Raw genomic sequence first — 20,079 nt, forward strand, 5'->3', positions numbered from 1 at the left:
TAAATGACCGTTGGGCTCATTTGAATTTGGATGGTGTGCTTTCTTTAGTACGCAGCCACAGCGTGCTATATAGAAAGGACCCTTGCTCTATGGGTGGAAGCAGCGGTTTCTCTGCCGAGATCTGACCTGCACTTTCTGAGTCTGAGCTAGAGCTTTTGAATCAGCAGGGAGCATGAGCTTTGCAGAGCTATCAGTCTGACTCAGCAGAGGGCGCAGTGCACCTCTGCAGAGAGGCCGCTGCTTCCACACACCGAGGCAAAGGTTCCTTCTCTGCAGCATGCTGGCAGGGAACAGGCTTTTCTCCACAAGCTGTGGCTGCTTCGTAAACAAAATGATCTTTTTAGACTCTGCCCACCTTCTGTGATGATGGACGTGAAATGTAGTAAGTGGATGTAAATGATCATTTGACGTTGATGTGTTTGCTTCCTTGTTTCTAGGTGTACGGCAGCCAGGTGCAGTGTGCAGACCGATCGAAATCTCCACAAGTCCCAACCTCCGGTAATACTTCATTGTCACAACTACTACAGAAACTACACAGGGAGCTTTCACCCGGAGCTTCTCGACTCCTTCCTGTAACAGATATAATGTACAAAGTCTTATAGTCGGTTTTCTTTTTAAAGCAACCACAGCCTAAGTAGAAAAACCCGTCCCCTGCCAGCATGCTGTGAAGAAAGACCCTTGCTCTCTGTGCGGAAGCAGTGGTCTCTCTGCAGAGGTCTGAGACACCCCCTACTGAGCCAGACCTATATATATATATATATATATAGCGATACCCCCCGAAGGAGCTGCTTTTTGTTTGTTCAGTCCGTTACTCTGCCTCTCAACCCCCAAAGGACTGTCCCAGCCCCCCTCTGGTGCCCCTTTCTGGAGCCCCCCTTCTGGCGCCCCCTAGCAATGTGATTAATGGAATAACAGTGGGAAATAACACACCGACGCAGTTCTGCTCTCTCAAGTTTACTTGGACCAGAGCAAGGTTTAAAGCAGGGGTCTCCAAACTTTTCAAACAAAAGGGCCAGCTTATAGTCCTTCAGACTTTAGGAGGGCCAAGTTGTGGCCAGCGTGGGCAGAAAATGTCCCGGGCCCCGGCATCAGTGAGAATAAATATGGCCTCGGGGGTTGGTGGTCAATAGGAGTAGGTGTAGTGCCCCTACTATTAGGAGGAATAGTATCCAATCATAGTTGTCGGTGGAAGAAATGGTGCCCCACTTTCGGAGACAGCGAGAGGAATAGTGGCCCAAGGGCCCAATAAAGGCTAGCAAAGGGCTACATCTGGCCCTCGGGCCGCAGTTTGGAGACCCCTGGTTAAAGCGGGAGTCCACCGGGACTCCGCGTTTTTTTTTTTTTTTTTAAAAGCCAGCAGCTACAAATACTACAGCTGCTGACTTTTAAAATAGTGACACTTACCTGTCCAGCGCGCCCGCGATGTCGGCACCCGAAGCCGATCTGTAGATCGTATGTCGGGTGCTGCCGCCGCCATCTTGGGTATGGGAATCAGGAAATGGAGCCTTTCGGCTTCATTTCCCGGTTCCCTACTGCGCATGCGCGAATCGCGCTGCACAATAAGGACGCTCCCCGCTGCCTCTGGGATCCGTGTGTTTCCCAGCAGGCAGCGGGGCACTTGCAGAAAGGGGCGGGCACTTGCGGAAAGGGGCGTAATATACGCCCCTTTCCGCAGAGAGCTATCCTGGAAGTGGGTGTAGATACCTGTACTTTACAGGTATCTGCACCCCCCTCCCCCCTGAAAGGTGCCAATTGTGGCGCTGGAGGGGGGGAGGGTTCCGATGAGCGGAGGTCCACTTTAGGGTGGACCTCCGCTTTAAAGGGGTATTAGTCAGCCAAGCCCTGCATAAGTAGCCAGGACTTGATTGAAACTGTTCTCAGAACAGTCCATAACGCTTTGCAACAATAAAAGAATAATAACAACGTACAGGGATTAAATGGACTCCCAAAGGAAGCTGCTGATTGATGTAGAACACTAAAAGGGGAACCCCAGGCCGGCCTATAGTACCTTTAACCAGGGCCGGTGCTACCACTAGGCAAACTAGGCAGCTGCCTAGGGCGCACTGCTGCTCAGGGGCGCCCGGCCACTGCTTTCCCTCTGTGTCTGCATGCTCTGCAGGCTGCAGCATGTAACCAACTCAGTCCTAGGCAGCTGCTTCATCCGACCAGTAGTGTAATTAGAGGCGCAGCGCAGCACTGGAGCCAGCGCTAGAGGAAGCAGAGCCAAATGCTACCTGTATAGTGGTGCCTTCTGTCACATGGGCAGGGCCAAGGGGGTGGAGTCAGGGGTGGAGCCAATTGGGGGTGGAAAAATTTGGTTTCGCCTAGGGTGTCAAAAATCCCTGCACCAGCCCTGCCTTTAATACTAGGACACAATGAGGTAATTTAACCCTTTCACGACTAAGCCTATTTTTGGCATTTGATGTTTACAAGTTAAAATCCATATTTTTTGCTAGAAAATTACTTGGAACCCCCAAACATTATATATGTTTTTTTAGCAGAGACTCTAGAGAATAAAATGGTGAATGTTGCAATATTTTATGTCACACGGTATTTGCGCAGCCGTGTTTTAAATGCAACTTTTTGGGAAAAGGGACACTTTCATGAATAGAAAAAAAACAAAACAGTAAAATGATCCCATTTTTTTTTTTGCGTAATGTGAAAGATGATGTTACGCCGAGTAAATAGATACCAAACATGTCACACTTTATAAAACGCACGCACTCGTGGATTGACGACAAAGTACGGTACCTAAAAATCTCAATAGTCGACGCTTTAAACATTTTTTACGGTTACCAGGTTAGCGTTACAGAGGAGGTCTAGCGCTAGAATTATTGCTCTCGCTCTGACGATCGCGGCGATACCTCACATGTGTGATTTGAACACCGTTTACATACGCGGGCGCGACTTCCGTATGCGTTTTCTTTGCTTCGCGAGCTCGCGGGGATGGCGGGCGCTTTAAAAAAAATTTTTTTTATTTTTTTATTTATTTTAAAATGACTAAATTGTTTTAAAAAAAATAAAATAAATTGATCACGTTTATTGCTATCACAAGGAATGTAAACATCCCTTGTGACAGTAATAGGCGGTGACAGGTACTCTTTATGGAGGGATCGGGGGTCTAAAAGACCCCCCTACCCCTCCTTTACACTTCAATGTATTCAGATCGCCGAAAACGGCGATTCTGAATACCGGATATTTTTTTAAAACCGGCGCCATTGGCAGCCGAGAAAACGGGAAGTGACGTCATGACGTCACTTCCGTGTTTACTATGAGGAGACTGGAACGAAGCCGATTACGGCGTCATTCCAGTTTCTCCCCAGCAGCCGGAGGCAGCGGACATGGAATCGGTGCTCCCGATCGAGCGGGAGCACCGGTAACAGCGGCGGGAGGCGGCTTTTAGCCGCATCGGTTGTTATGGCTGGATAGCCAATCGCCTGCTGAAAAAAACGGTACCGGGATGATGCCTGCAGGTGCGGGCATCATCCCGGTATACCCCCCGGAAGCCGAGTACGCATATCTGCGTACGCTCGGCGGGAAGGGGATAAACACCAGTGATGTGTCCCCTTTAAGAGTGACAACAATAATGTTCTAAGCCCTTGTACACACGGGTTGGACATTCCGACAACAAAATCCATCAGATTTTTTTTCTGACGGATTTTGTCCTAAACTGGTGTATGCAACACACGGCCGGACAAAGTTGTCAGAAAAATCTGATCGTTTGGAACGCGATGACGTTCGTTCGTTACGACGGGACTACGTTGCGGCTAGTAGCCAATAGCTTTGGTCTCGTAATTTGATCTGAGCATGCGTGGCACTTTGTCCGATCGGAATTCTCTACGAACGATCAGAAAAAGTCAGATCGGATTTTTTTTTTCTGAGATCCTGCTCTCAAATTTTTTTCCGTCTGAATTTCCGATGGAAAAAGTCCACACACGATCGGATTTTCCGACAATATAATCCGTTCGGACCTTTTCCGTCTGAATTTCCAACCGTGTGTACAAGGCATAAGAGCAAGGCCTTGCTTTTGTTTTCTTCACCGGCACATTGGAGCTCTATGGAGAAGGGTCCCTCAATGTAACAGAGTGATGGGGAGCAATATAGTTACATAGTTAATCAGATTGAAAAAAGACACAAGTCCATCTAGTTCAACCATGAAAATAAATAAATAAATGATATCATACAATGCCATATATACAATCCTATACCCACAGTTGATCCAGAGGAAGGCAAAAAACCCCAACAAAGCATGATCCAATTTGCTACAATATAAAATAGCTGGTGCTGTGATATAGCACTCCTCTACTAGATCTGGATAACAGGTGTCTGTGCACAGTGTTCAAATATGGTGCTTTATGGAAGACAATAGAATTCCTGGGCAAAGCCCCCTCACCAACCCTGTACGCATTCAGTAGACCTCCAAAGAGCGATCAAACGATTCTCCTGGCTGAAGATGTGTCCCAATATCTTCAGTCTGCTGACCCGGTGAATCGCCGATTTCATGACATTCCGCGTTGCTGCAGAGCATCCTTCTGGAAGCAGGCGGGGTTCTGACCCTCCAGACTGGAGGTGCAGGCTGTGTGCCGCTTGGTAGAAGATTGCTCTCCCAATGGGCCCCAGGATACAAGGCTCTTGGGCCGGGTCCGCCCTGTACTTTTATACGCTCTCCCACAATTCTCTTGACTCTCTGCAGTGCAGCCTGGGATTGGCAGTCCTGCCCCCTCAAACGTCAGTCAGGCTGCTTTGTGCTGGGACTTCATATCCCACAGTTCTCTGCTGCTGCTCCCTGATGATTGGCTCTCGGTCTCTTCCAATGGGGAGGCTACAGGGTGAGCAGTTCTGTGTGTAAAAGAGGAGAGGATTGAAAAGCCCAGGCAGCTGCTAGCAGTGGTCTCTCCAGACCTATACAGAGAGACCACTGCTTCCACGCAGAAGGAAAGGGGACTGTCTCTTTACTCAGGCAGATGGTGCTTTATAAATGTAGTCAGCGGTCATAAATTGAGCCTTTTGTTTTGCTGCAACTGGAATGTGTTTCAGTGACATTAACTAAAAGTTGAATTGGGGTTTCTGTAATTAATCCCACACTCACTGCTGATTGAAGATAGGTCTGACTCGGCAGGGGGTGTGCTGGACCTCTGCAGAGAGACCACTGATTTGCTGGTGTAGCCCTACCCTCGTAGCAAAAGAAGCAGTCCTTGCAGCTCTGTTTGTTTTGTTTTTTTAATTAGGGAAATTGAACTCAGATAGGGAAGGGTTATTATGGGATGCCCATTTGATCAGTAGAACTCTTTATACACCCAGAGTGGCGGCTGGTGTTTTTTTTGGGCGACAAACAATCACCTGTCTCCCCCCCATCCTGAAATAGATAGGGGGAGGTGGCGATGGATGGGGGGGGGGGGCGGTGCCCGTGTGCCCTTAATGGACGGGCCACCCCTGACACCCGGTATATACACACTTTCTTCTTGTACCTCCAGCACAGAGTTGCTTGCAGAACAATAACTCCCGGGACCAGCTAGCACAAGTTTCAGATTCAGCACAGTCTCAGCTGAATCTGGACGAAGGCCCTTTGCAGGCGGGGACCGCGGCTCCCTATGGTTTAGCCCAAAAAAATAGAGGACTTTGATGCTAGCTGTCCTATATGTGGCTACTGCTCCCAGTACCACCTTTTCAGGCACTGCCAGCCCTCCTGGCTGCAGATGCCCCTTTTTTCCTGCCAGTGCCACCACAGTAGGTCCTGTTTGTAGGTCCTGTTTGCACCCACCCCCCAGACTGGGGAGCCCCTTCAAAGGCCATGACAGCCTAACACTCCATCTCCAGCTTCCACCTGAACTCTCCTCCCCAGCTGGGCTGACCCTGAGTATTTGAGGAGGCCCTCCCTCTGCCGACCCTCTGTTGGGAATTGGTCAGGGCCTTCAGAACACTCCATGCAGCCCCACCTTACTTCCCCTCCCATTCTTCTGGAAGGTTCCAGTACATTCTAGAAGTAGGGGTGGTCTCAGCAGGCCAGCCAACCGGGGGGGAGGTGGGGTGGTGGTGGCAGCGTAGGATTGTTTGCGGCCCCCCAAAACAAAAAACACCAACCGCCACTGTGTGGGGGTGCTGAATATCTTAATCCCCGGCATGTCCCACCTTACTTCCCCTCCCATTCTTCTGGAAGGTTCCAGTACATTCTAGAAGTAGGGGTGGTCTCAGCCGGCCAGCCAACCCGGGGGGAGGTGGGGAGGTGGGGTGGTGGTGGCGGCAGCGTAGGATTGTTTGCGGCCCCCCAAAACAAAACCCACCAACCGCCACTGTCTGGGGGTGCTGAATATCTGAATCCCCGGCATGTCCGCTCCCTCCAGCTCCTTCATCCCTACTGAATCCTGGAAGTGTGGAATGCTAAAGACTTTTCCAGTAGGGGGCATAGTTTGGACGTTCCACCCAACGGAGAGGTAAGTATATTCAGCGTCTTCTCTAGTAAAAGCCAAGCTCTTTGGGGGGAAATCCCATGACCCCATGTCTAGGGTAGCCGAGGGCTTATTTAACGATAAGGCTGCTTTACTAATGAAGGTAAAGTAATACTAAACGCACGTTGTATAACGTACATTCTCCCTTCTATTGCTGTATATGGATGATGGCTCTGGAATTATTTTAATAAAAAAGAAGAAAAAAAGATTAGTCCCTTTTTCCTAATGGGTATCCAGCTGTCACATGACCCGGCTCTCTCCCAGCCTGCCTGCAGGGAAACTTAAGCAGGAGGAGCTTCTAGTCCTCTGCTGCTGGTCACATGATCATCATTAAAAAAAAAAAAAACAGCCTTTGGAATTAGGAGTAAAAATAAATAATATCAATAAACTGTTTTACATTGTCATACAAATATATGTTTGAAATGAAATCTTTATTATTTTTTGGCAATAACACGGTGTGGGTGGATTTCTGCCAGCCACAGGCTGTGTCACGCCCTCTCCGGCCTGTGTCTTAGAATAAGAGGGAGGTGAAGCCTCCATTAATCTACAGGTAATATCCAGCCCACCCCCCCATTGTGTTTAGCTGGTGAGGGGGAAGGGAGTGGCCTGTCATTGTGTATACGCCCACATGGGTGACTCTATAGTCACATGGGCTGCTCAGATGTGATAGGGAGGAAATGCTCAGCAAAGAATCTCACTGAGAACTGAGCATGTGCAGAGCTGCCTCCACCGCTCTGCAAAATCCCCAACTGCATTGGGGACATGGACAGGAGGGGGCGATAGAGAGCAGCAGATATTTTGCAGAATACAGAAAAGTATGAACAGAATGGAATACACCATTTATTGAGAGTTTTTTTTATGATGGGGGTTTAGGGACACTTTCAGGGGTCTCCAAACTACGGCCCTCCAGTTGTTCGAGAACTACAATTCCCATCATGCCCAGGAATGTCTGAGAATGTCAGAGTTTTACAATGCCTCATGGGACGTGTAGTTCCGCGACAGCTGGAGGGCCGTAGTTTGGAGATCCCAACTGACCGACTAAATAACCCCCCTGCCTGCTGTCATTGTCCTGTGATTCCAAGATTCTGTTTTATATCCTCTATGAGAGTAATAAGCTCTACTAACATTTCATTTCAGTCCATGCACTGCGGCCGGCGGACATCACTGTAGTTGCAGCACTTGGCGATTCACTGACGGTAAGAATTAATAATCATTTGAAATGGGCAGGTGGGCCAATAAGCTGCTCTATAAAAGTGCATTTTATTCCTAAGGAAGATCTTCTCTCTTTTTTTTTCTGCTCCCTTTATAGTAAGGTGCCCCACCCCCCATGCAATGCTTGCGGCTGGATCTCTTACAGTGTAGGCTTTTTGATTTTGAATAGTGACGGGAAGGTTTAATTAAAACCCCTTTCAGGTTATTTTGTTTTCTGCCTGCGTCCTGATAGGGAGATCTCCTTTCACTTCCTGTCCAAAAGATGCTACAGGAAATGAGAGGTAATTCCTCCAAAGAGAGTTGTCATAGCAATGAGTGTCCCCATTGAAGGAGTTTCCTTCAACCCTTGCTCCAGGGGCGTACCTACAGGTACATTAACCCCTGTAGGCCTGGATGTGGGGGCTAGTGCTGCCTCCCTGTATGTCTGGATGTGGGGGCCAGTTGTGCCCCCCTGTAGGCCTAGATGTGGGGGTCAGTTCTGCCCCCCTGTGGGCCTGGATGGGGGTAACAGTGCTGCTCACCTGTATGTCTGGATGTGGGGGCCAGTGCTGCCCCCCTGTAGGCCTGTATGTTGGGGCCAGTGCTGCCCCCCTGTAGGCCTGTATGTTGGGGCCAGTGCTGCTCACCTGTATGCCTGGATGTGGGGGCCAGTGCTGCTCCCTGTAGGCCTGGATGTGGGGGCCAGTGCTGCCCCCTTGTAGGCCTGCATGTGGGGATCAGTGCTGCCCCCCTGTGGGCCTGGATGGGGGGAACAGTGCTGCCCCCCTGTATGCCTGAATGTGGGGGCCAGTGCTGCCCCCCTGTATGGCTGGATGTGGGGGCCAGTGCTGCCCCCCTGTAGGCCTGGATGTGGGGGCCAGTGCTGCCTCCCTGTAGGCATAGATGTGGGGGCCAGTGGTGCCCCCTTTATGCCTGGATGTGGGGGCCAGTGCTGCCCCCCTGTAGGCCTGAATGTGGGGGCCAGTGCTGCCCCCCTGTATGCTTAGATATGGGGGCCAGTGCTGCCCCCCTGTATGCCTGGATGTGGGGACCAGAGCTTCCCCCCTGTAGGCCTGTATGTGGGGGCCAGTGCTGACCCCCTGTAGGCCTGGATGTGGGGGCCAGTGCTGCCCCCTTGTAGGCCTGGATGTGGGGATCAGTGCTGCCCCCTTGTAGGCCTGGATGTGGGGATCAGTGCTGCCCCCCTGTGGGCCTGGATGGGGGGGAACAGTGCTGCCCCCCTGTATGCCTGGATGTGGGGGCCAGTGCTGCCTCCCTGTAGGCCTGAATGTGGGGGCCAGTGCTGCCCCCCTTTACGCTTAGATATGGGGGCCAGTGCTGCCCACTTGTATGCCTGGATGTGGGGACCAGAGCTGCCCCCCCGTATGCCTGGATGTGGGGACCAGTGCTGCCCCCTTGTATGCCTGGATGTGGGGACCAGTGCTGCCCCCTTGTATGCCTGGATGTGGGGACCAGTGCTGCCCCCCTATACACCTGGATGTGGGGGCCAGTGCTGCCCCCCTGTACACCTGGATGTGGGGGCCAGTGCCGCCTCCCTGTATGGCTGTATGTGGGGGCCAGTGCTGCCCCCCTGTATGCCTGGATGTGGGGACCAGTGCTGCCCCCCTGTAGGCCTGGATGTGGGGGTGGTGGCATGTAGAGGAACAGATCCCTTCATGTAGTTGCTGAATCCCCGCTTCTCCTCCTCTCCCTCCTGCAGATATTCAGCAGTTGCAGGAAGGAAATGGAGGGCAATCGGTTCCTCTACATGCCGCTCCTGCCTCCTTCCTATCCCTGTCCTACATCCCCGGGCCCCCGTGTGCTCCTGTTGTCGTGTGCTGTTCATTTTAAGTTCATTTGCAATGACCCCGGAGAAAAGGGACTATAGATCCAATTTCTAGCAGTGAAATCACACACACAATTAAAATAAAAAAATGAAAATTAGTTTAAAGCGGATTTAAAAGGTACAAGTTTTTTGTTTGTTTTTTACCTTAAAGAGGAGCTCCACCCTAAAGTGGACCTTCCGCTCATTGGAACCCTCCCCCCCTCCGGCGCCACAATTGGCACCTTTCAGAGGGGAGGGGGGTGCAGGTACCAGTACAGTACAGGTATCTGCACCCACTTCCGGCGTAGATTCTGCAGAATATACGCCCCTTTCCGCAGAATCTAGGCCCCTTTCCGAAAGTCCCCCGCTGCCTGCTGGGAAACACACGGATCCCAGAGACAGCGGGGACCATCCTTATTGCGCAGCGCGACTCGCGCATGCGCAGTAGGGAACCGGGAAATGAAGCCCAAAGGCTCCACTTCCTGATTCCCATACCCAAGATGGCGGCGGCAGCACCCGAGAGACGATCGAGAGATCGGCTTCGGGTGCCGACATCGCGGGCGCGCTGGGCGGGTAAGTGTCACTATTTTAAAAGTCAGCAGCTGCAGTACTTGTAGCTGCTGGCTTTTAAAAAAAAAAAAAACGACGGACTCCCGGCGGACTCCCGCTATGACAGGAGCAGCTGGCTCAAGTTTTAAATATGTTACACTTACCCAAAAATAATCAATTAAATTGTGTGTATAATTACAAAGACGAAAAATTGAAAAATTGTGAAAAAAAATTATGATTGATTCATTGGTGCTGCAACTTCAAAATAATCTAAATACTCAATTTAACTTATATGGAAACAAAAATAAAGCACGCAACCATAAATAAATAAATTAACACAGTGATCAGAAATGGTTAAAAAAACAGTGCAAATAGTCCACATAAATTTTGGTCTATGTGTATTCAGTGCCAAGCATGGATATCTGTCATATTCAGTGCTGCATATTCTTACTTCAGAGAAAGAAAGATTTAAATGGCCTCTTACCAGACGGGATGGATCATGGATCCCAAGTTATAGAGATCTAACACGCTTGTTATCAAAAGTAGCTGCCTGCGGCGTTCTCCTCTGTGGGCTCAGCTGCAAAGAATTCCTTCCCCAGTAATGATAGCTAAACCACAATCTTCAGGAACAATATCCAAAGGTGTCCAGCTCCACCGATAAATTGGTTCAATGCTCTCCAGCAAATATAGCAGGTGTGAAATTCAAAAAAGGGGGGGGGGGAACTGCAGTAGAGGGAAGTGCAGTAGAAACTAAAGTTTTATTTTCCAATATCATTGCACATTAAATTAGCATAGAATAATTAAATGAACACAACCGCAGACCTGGAACGTGGTGACGTCACATATAACTGCTCCACCCAATGTGTTTCCCTGTAAGAAGCATCGACTGAGAACAGAGGCGATCATGGGATGTCACTCACCACGTATTTCGTACTGAACTAGGCAGGCGGGACAACGGAAGTGACACATTAACTACTTGCTGACCAGCCATGGCAGTTTTACTGCGGCAGAATGGCACGTCGCTTCGCCTTTTGGCCACTAGTGGGGGAGCGTGCGTGCAGCAAGTGCCCCGGGGCCAACGCGAGCGATGACCGCCGGGCTCCTGCAATCGCTTGTGACAGAGCGAGAACCAGGATCTGCGTGTGTATCCAGTTTTCTATGAGTATTCACTTTGATACGGAATCCCCTGTTTGAAAGTATCATACCAAGACACTCGTGATCATTGATTTACAGGTGGTTCCTGGGTGTTGTTTGCCTGGTAATTCGCTCTGACCTCATTGCGCTACCTTGCTTTTTCCCTTTGTTTGAAATTACTTTTTCGATCACTGATTGATTTTGTTTGGGCACAATGTCGCACAACCGCGCAATTGTCAGTTAAAGCGACACAGTGCCGAATTGCAAAAAATGACCTGGTCATTGAGCAGCCAAATCTTCTGGGGCTGAAGTGGTTAATACAAGACCACCCCCCCCGTCTCACTAAGAAAACCAAATTGTTGCAATTCACAGCACAAATTTGGATACTAAAAATATAAATCCTCTTCTATTAAAACAATATTTAACAAAATATTTAAAAAGGGGGAAGGAAGTCTTTGCAGCTGAGCTGACAGAGGAGAACGCCGGAGGTGACTACTTTGTTAACAATCGTGTTAGATCTCTATAACTTGGGGTCCACCCTGTCTGGTAAGAGGCCATATAAATTTTTATTTCTCTGACGTAAGAATATGCAGCGCTGAATATCACGGAGATCCAGGCTTGGCACTGAATACACATAGACTTTATTTATTCACCAAAATTTACTTCAGATGTGGACTTTTATCACTGTTTTTTTTTAACCATTTATGATCATTTTTGTTTCAATATAGTGGACATGGTTGTGCAACTTTAGAAATTTTTGAAAAACACAACCATGAACAAAAGCTTCTCCCCTCCATTCATAGCATTCTAAAGATCACCCATTATTGGTTATTCAACAACCTTCCATTACTGTTTAATATCCCATTCCAGGCTGGGAACGGCATTGGCTCCAACCCAGGAGACGTTCTGGATGTGCTCAGTCAGTACCGCGGATTATCCTGGAGGTAAGCAGAACACAATCCAGACATTACACGGGATATACTCTGTATATGAATGACCTGTATGTACTATAGGTCAGCCTTGAGGTTTCTTCAGGCAAAATGCCTAAAAATGTATGAAATTTGTTCATAGGAGCCAGCAGGTTGCCCTTTAGTTACACAAATCCACAGGTTTTCATTATATGCACCATTACAACTAGACACTGCCATCCTAACAACCAATGATGTCATCAGTTGATAAGGCGGATGTCTGTTGCCTCCACAGCATCCTTGTTTTACCCTTCTCCACCCCTCTCCCTGAGCACTGGGTTGACATTAGCTTGACTGATGGAGAAAAACCAAGGGAGAAGAGAAACATTGGAATACTAGTCAGTACTAGGGTGCAAAAGTGCATTTTCCTTGGAAGACTAAATCACCTCTGTGACAGACCTAGCCGGGACACAGGCTTTTTAAGATGACTGAATGCGAGCCTCTTGCCGACTGATTATGGGCCCTGGATTTTAAGGGGCACAGGGTGAATGAGAACCCCACTATGATCTGTGCTAGTCAGATTCAATGCTGTATATATGTATATATAATGTGTGTTGTCTCATGCTGTTGGGACACAAACTGTTAGATGCTAATGTCATCAACTCCAGCCACCTGTTTGTTATGTAAATGAGTCTAGTCTGGCTTGTAGGAGTATTCACACATTGTTGTTTGTGCTGATTAACCCTGTGTTTATGTTTATGGTAATGTTTATTGAATTGTTAGTGAGCTAGGAGCCGAAAAGTCTTATCCCTCAGTCAACTAGTCTGAGTGTTGATTTAGATAATTAGCTCATGCTAATTAGGTTAGGTTTTAGTCTTCTACTGTATTATAAATACTTGGCATTTTGGTTCTAATAAATCAGTCCATGTTGAGCAGCTAAGCAAGTGTCATCTTGCTTTGTGCTTGTGAGCGGTTGGAATATCTGCTATCTACTGTATATTCAGACTGGGAGGAAGTGGTATATGACGGAAGCACTCAATCGGAGTGTGGGATCGGTTCTGTCACAACCTCTAACGTTGGGTGTCCTACGTGTAGATGTTGCTACGTTGTGTAAAGCTATTAGAACTGCTAAACATTTTAGAATGGGGTGTCTCGAGACATAATTTTAACCGCTTAAGGACCGCCCCACATACATATGCTGGGGCAGGGGCAAAAAAAAAAGATTATAAGCATTATAAAGACCCAAAAACATTTTTTTTTTTGTTTTTTTTTTTGTTTGTTTTTTTATTGGAGTTGGCTTAACAGTACTAATAAAGATATTCATGATTGTACATATTTCAGTATTGGAGGAGATGGGACACTGGATCACGTCACAACGCTTCCGAGTAAGTATTAAAAAAAACACATAATATTGTTTCAGTACTTACCCTTATTTTTCTTTCTGGTGCCTATTAATGGCATGTGGATAGACACCAGGACGTAGATAAAAAAAAACAGGACACCTTCGTAAAGGCCAACCCCACCCAGCATTCCTATGTCAGTTTTCCTGGTTGTTGGCAGGCTGAAGCAAATGTTCTGCAATACTGACACCCCACCTCAAAGCCTTTACAAAGCCAAATGACAGCATTACATTCCAACCACAGGTTCTCAGGAACACCTTCATTATGGGCTTGTTGGAGGAGACAGTGACACAAACAGCTCTGTGGAAATCCTAATAATAAATTCAGAAAGAGTTCTGGTCACAGTCCTGTGCACTTCAAGCTGAGCATATGATGGAACTACTTATGGCCAAAAAGGTTCCTCAACACTTGACCATATATCAGTTTGTTGGAGATCCCATTCCAAAAACAAGGCCATTAATCTGAAGCCAATGGCCATTCATCTAAGGTTGCTCCCTCCCCCTACAGCAAATTGGCCCCCCTTTCTGGCAATAACACCTACTCTTCCGAGAAGACTTTTTTTTTCACATACCTGTCTGGACGCCAAAGTTCCCGAGAGGGCTTCCCTTATGGCTGAGTGCAGGGCAACCCTGAAGGTGGTGGCAGGGAGTGGTATGCCCAGAGAAGCAGGGGTTGTCTGCTGTGACACGCTGAGTGATGAGATGTCTGCTGGGTGGTGGTTGGACAAGCAGGATGCACTGCTGGGCAGGAGTCCCTCAGATGTACCAGATGAGACTTGGCAGAAGGGAGAGCCAGAAGCAGGGTCAGCAGCCAGGCCAGTAGTCATACACAAAATATCAGCCAGGGATAAAGCAACAAGCAGGGTCAGGATTAAGCCAGGGTTATACACAGGTAATCAGACAGCAGCGGAGTCCAAAGAGCAAGCCAAAGGTCATGCACGGATCAGCAGGTAGAAGCAGAGTCAAAGGAGCAAGCCAGGGGTCAAAGCCAAGAGTGGAGACAAGACAGGTCAAAGGCAAGTCGGGTCAGCAACAGGAAATCCAATAATATCAGAAACTCAGGAACACACGGGGGAGCTGAAGATCATCCAGCAACTAGTGGATCACGCTCCTGGCTTTAAATAGGCAGCTGGGCACCAGAATCTGTCACAAATTGTGTGCGCAATTGCACATGAATCTTTGTGGCCGTTTGCGCCCTTGTGCATGCACATTTGCATTGGCGACCGCCTATATGCCAATCTGCAATTCCCTTGGGCATTAGCAGATGTGCCAGTTCTTCGGCGAAGCATTCTCTGACAACTTTCCACAAGATATCAGAGAGTGTCTGTGGGAATCTGTGCCCATTAGTGAGGTCAGATGCCGATTTGGATGAGAAAACCATGAGAAGACCAGGCTCACCATTGGCATTCCAATTCACCCCAAAGGTGATCAGTAAGGATGAGGTCAGGGCTCCATGCAGGACACTCGAGTTCCTCCACACCAAACTAGTCACACCATGTCTTTATGGAGCTGGCTCCTCTGTGCTGGGAAGGATTCCCACAAACTTTTGGAGTGTATCTGGTGGGATTTTTGCCTATTCCGCCAAAAGGGCATTGGGGAGTTCTGGTATTGATGTTCAACCCAAAGGTGCTCAGTAGGATTGAGGTCAGGGATCTTGAATTCCTCCACTCTTCTAGAAAGACTTTCCACAGGATTTTGGAAGGTGTCTGTATACATTTGTGAGGTAAGATATGCCGCTTACACACGTAGCGGACTATCCGGCGGACTTAGTCCAGCGGACTTCCCGCCGGACTGTCCGCCGGACTTTCCGAACGGGCTACTTGCCCACACACGGCACTTTTTCAGCGGACTAATACAGCGTACTAAGTCCGCCGGACTATCCGCCGTACTTTTGAAATGAGCGGACACACGCGGAGGAAAGTCCTCTCATTTTGAGTGCGTCTCCAGGTAGGCGGGGCCCGCGAAGGAGACGTCGCTGGCCCCGCCACCTGGTATGGACTTATAGGGGAACCCCAACGCCGAAAAAATCGGCGTGGGGGTCCCCCCAGGTCCACATCAGACCCTTGTCCAAGCATGCTACCCGGCTAGCCAGGAAAGGGGGGGACGAGGGAGTGCCCCCCCCCTCCTGAGCCGTACCAGGCCGCGTGCCCTCAACATGCGGGGTGCCTTGTCCAAGCACCAAGCACCTTGTCCCCATGTTGATGAGGACAAGGGCCTCTTCCCAACAACCCTGGCCGTTGGTTGTCGGGGTCTGCGGGCGGGGGGCTTATCGGAATCGGGGAGCCCCCTTTAATAAGGGGGCCCCCGGATACCGGCCCCCCACCCTATGTGAATGAGTATGGGGTACAATGTACCCCTACCCATTCACCTGTGGAAAAAAAGTAAAAATAAAACACAACACACAAGGGTTAAAATAGTTTATTGCACAGCTCCGGGGGTCTTCCGTCTTCGGGGGTCTTCTCGCCGGACTCCTGTGCTATCTTCTGCTAGCGGAGGAGCCCGGCTTTCTTCGCCGCCGCCGCCCTCTTCTTCCAACTTCGGGGGTCTTGTCCCCCTCTTCGGTTCTTCTTGCCGGGCCACCGCGCCTTCTTCTAGCTCTTTTACAGGCGGTGGCCCGGTCTTCTGTCGCCGCCGCCTTCTGTTCTTCTCTTCTTCTCTTCAGATGTTGCCTCATCGCTCTCTCTGCTCACAATGACGGGGACAAGGCGTGCGGCGACTTATATAGGGACATCACCGGATGATGTCCCCGCCTATTATGATGTCACAGTCCCAGCATCCTCTGGGTTGTCGGCAAGAGGCCCTTGTCCTCATCAACATGGGGACAAGGTGCTTTGGGGTGGGGGGGCCGCGCGGCCCCCCCTTCCCCAAGGAAACCCCCCATGTTGAGGGCACGCAGCCTGGTACGGCTCAGGAGGGGGGGGGGCGCTCGCTCGTCCCCCCCCTTTCCTGGCCGGCCGGGTAGCGTGCTCGGACAAGGGTCTGATGTGCACCTGGGGGGACCCCCACGCCGTTTTTTTTGGCGTTGGGGTTCCCCTTTAAGTCCATACCAGGTGACGGAGCCAGCGACGCCTCCTTCGCTGGCCCCGTCTACCTGGAGACGCGCTCAAAATGAGTGGACTTTTCTCCGCGCGGGAAAAATCCACTCATTTCAAAAGTACGGCGGACTGGCATACCAACGGCCGGATTGTCCGCCGAAATGTGAGTCCGGCGGGAAGATTGGAGTGCAAAAATACTTTCTAAGTCCGCCGTACTTTCGGGTAAAAAAATTCCCCCGGAGGCTACACACGGGGGGAATTGTCTGGCGGACTTGAGTTTGCCGGACTTTTCCACCCGATTGTTTGATCGTGTGTACGCGGCAGTACTCATGTTGGATGAGAAGACCTGGCTCAGGACGCTGTTCAGTATAGTTGAGGTCAGGGCTCTGTGCAGGACACTCAAGTTCCTCCACACCAAACTGGTCAAACCATGTTTTGTCTGAAGCTAGTTTTGTACACGGGGGGGGGCACAGTCATGGTGGAACAGAAAAGGGTCTTCACCCAACTGTTTCCACAAGGCGGGAAGAGCACAACTGCCCACAATGTTTTTTTTTTTTATTTGTTCTATATTCATAATTTGGCAAATGTTACATTTGTATTTGTTACATTCCCTTTTACATTGCACATTATGGAATTTATTATTGATTCCCCATTAAAGTAACCCCACCCCATCCCCGATGACTGATGTAACTTCCCATAGACAAGGAACCTAAGTGGATGGAGAAAAATACTTTATAAGGGAAACGTAAAAGGGTTCTTACTGATTGAATTCTATTATTGTCATACTACTATGTACAGCGCACTTCTGTCAGAGCCTCCCCAATAATGGCAGGGATGGTCCGCCATTCTGGAAATCTCCATTACAGAATGTTCTTATTTTTTACAGATATTCTTCTTGAGTTCAATCCATTTGTCACGGGATACTCTACAGATACCGGCAAGAACACGGATCCCCTTTCTTTCCTCAATGAAGCTGTTCCTGGGGCCAAATCCTTGTAAGACTTTATTTAAAAAAAAAAAAACTGATGTAAAGGAAAGGTTCATTCTTCTCAGCTTTTTAGTTGGACCCTTGGAAGAGAAGAGTTTTATGTGAATTGTCTTAGAAATTCAGGAAAGATAACTTTTCCTGTTGAAGTAAATTGGACTTTATTAGGCCTTCTTCTGGACCAGCTGAGGGTTTGGGGTTCTGAAGATGCAGGATGAGAAATATCTAGTGGGACCTCAAATAAAATACATAAACACAAGTGCAAAACACAGCGTCCTTCCAAATTGCAGTGCTGTGATAAAGCAATATTGACAAAAACTGACAATATTCAAATATTCAATTAATATATAACACCCAGTGTCCACTTCGTGAAAAGATGTGAAAATGATTCAAGCGCCCCTTAATAAATTCTCATATTCCAGATATGTGTGTGGGGGTCATAACCCGTTGCAAGGCGGTCTTGACTTTATGGGCTTACCAGTTACCTTGTCTTGGCCTGCTCCTCTACTTCTAGGGGTTCCCAGGGTTGATACCCAACGACTTGAACACTGACACAGATGAAGTCATCTTTAAAAAGTTTTATTTTGCAGTAAGAACTCTCAAATAACACAGTTTCTTAGGGAACAGAGGGCACGGGGTGAAGAACTCAGGTACCTTGAACTGCAGGTCTAGCAAAGTCTCTATCTCCATCCAGAGAGTAGCCACTCGCAGCTGGGTACTTCAAGGCTGAACAGACCTCTAGCCAGAGATCATGGCAGTCAGCACATTGACTCAAAACTTGAACAATCAACTGAGGGTGAATAGGAACCTTTTCCTCCGTACCTGGAACGTTTCCCGTCTCCTCACTGGTGCTGGAAAAGTGTGAATTTGTCAATGTCCTTCTCAACTCAGTAAGCAGGCACTTCTCAGGATGTCACTTGCCGGCCCTCCTCCGAAGAGTCCTCCCCCGGTCACTTCCACGAGCTGCGGTGTCCCTCCAAGCCGAGAGCACACCCGGACACCCGGACACTCTGAATCCTCCCTCAGTTACAGCTCCTCAGACCAGCCAGTTCCGTGACTTGGGAATGGACGGATCCCTACCCCAGACCAGGCAGGTCCATCAGATGCCACTGATAGGAAGATGTTGCGGGGTGCCGAACACCCCGTGACTGGGACCCCTCACGGGGCTACCCCGGTCCTGGAACCAGAACAGACCACACGGGTCTCACGAACAACTCCAGAACCCCGAACACGTGACCCACACTCCTTTAAGTACCCCCTCCCAGACTCCTTAGCGGGTCCGGCACTCCCACTGATTGGCTCCGAGAAGGCCGATACCGAAACATCCAACCAGACCTGGTTCTGGCCTGTCATGTGCCCCTCACCGCTCACATGACCAGGCAGAACTTCCAAACACAGCCTGGCCAGACTGGTGTTAAGGCCAACCTACACAATTACCCCTCAGAACCTTTATTGTTCTGAGGCAAAAACTAAATTTACACGCGTGTGACATTTGATCCCAAATGTCATCTGCTACATATGCATTTCCAAATCTTCAAAATCCACACCGGTGATCAAAGTGCTTCACCACTCCCAACGGACAGGAACTCACCCCAAAAATATACCTCACTTTTTACAGATAGGCATATAGAGCATCCAGAAAATATTCACAGAGCTTCACTTTTCCCACATTTTGTTATGTTACAGTCTTATTCCAAAATGAATTAAAGTCATTAATTTCTTCAAAATTCTACAAACAATCCCCCATAATGACAACGTGAGAGAAGTTTGTTTGAAATCTTTGCAAATTTATTAAAAATAAAAAATGAAAAATAAAGCCCATGTACATAAGTATCACAGGCTCCTCCCATGTACATAAGTATCACAGGCTCCTCCCATGTACATAAGTATCACAGGCTCCTCCCACGTACATAAGTATCACAGGCTCCTCCCATGTACACAAGTATCAGAGGCTCCTCCCATGTACATAAGTATCACAGGCTCCTCCCATGTACACAAGTATCAGAGGCTCCTCCCATGTACATAAGTATCAGAGGCTCCTCCCATGTACATAAGTATCAGAGGCTCCTCCCATGTACATAAGTATCACAGGCTCCTCCCACGTACATAAGTATCACAGGCTCCTCCCATGTACACAAGTATCAGAGGCTCCTCCCATGTACATAAGTATCACAGGCTCCTCCCATGTACACAAGTATCAGAGGCTCCTCCCATGTACATAAGTATCAGAGGCTCCTCCCATGTACATAAGTATCAGAGGCTCCTCCCATGTACATAAGTATCACAGGCTCCTCTCATGTACATAAGTATCACAGGCTCCTCCCACATACATAAGTATCACAGGCTCCTCCCATGTACACAAGTATCAAAGGCTCCTCCCATGTACACAAGTATCACAGGCTCTTCCCATGTACATAAGTATCACAGGCTCCTCCCATGTACATAAGTATCACAGGCTCCTCCCATGTACATAAGTATCACAGACCCCTCCCATGTACATAAGTATCACAGGCTCCTCCCATGTACATAAGTATCACAGGCAGGCTCCTCCCATGTAGATAAGCATCACAGGCTCCTCCCATGTACATAAGTATCACAGGCTCCTCT

The 20,079-nt window shown here is 48.8% G+C and overlaps 1 protein-coding gene across 1 annotated transcript in view; it reads left to right on the top strand.

The window, feature by feature from the left end:
- PLB1 (phospholipase B1) overlaps window positions 1-20,079 on the top strand; it is a 200,208-nt gene that overhangs the window by 121,061 nt on the left and 59,068 nt on the right. Inside the window, exons 30-34 of the mRNA XM_077489431.1 lie at window positions 438-498; window positions 7,584-7,642; window positions 12,016-12,089; window positions 13,395-13,438; window positions 17,374-17,482. Of these exons, the coding sequence (XP_077345557.1) occupies window positions 438-498; window positions 7,584-7,642; window positions 12,016-12,089; window positions 13,395-13,438; window positions 17,374-17,482 (347 nt within the window). The remainder of the gene's footprint in view (window positions 1-437; window positions 499-7,583; window positions 7,643-12,015; window positions 12,090-13,394; window positions 13,439-17,373; window positions 17,483-20,079) is intronic.

The sequence above is a fragment of the Lithobates pipiens genome, unplaced genomic scaffold (genome assembly GCF_037356315.1).
Source record: "Lithobates pipiens isolate NorthernLeopardFrog02 unplaced genomic scaffold, aLitPip1_a1.2 Scaffold_18, whole genome shotgun sequence".
Taxonomy (NCBI): domain Eukaryota; kingdom Metazoa; phylum Chordata; class Amphibia; order Anura; family Ranidae; genus Lithobates; species Lithobates pipiens.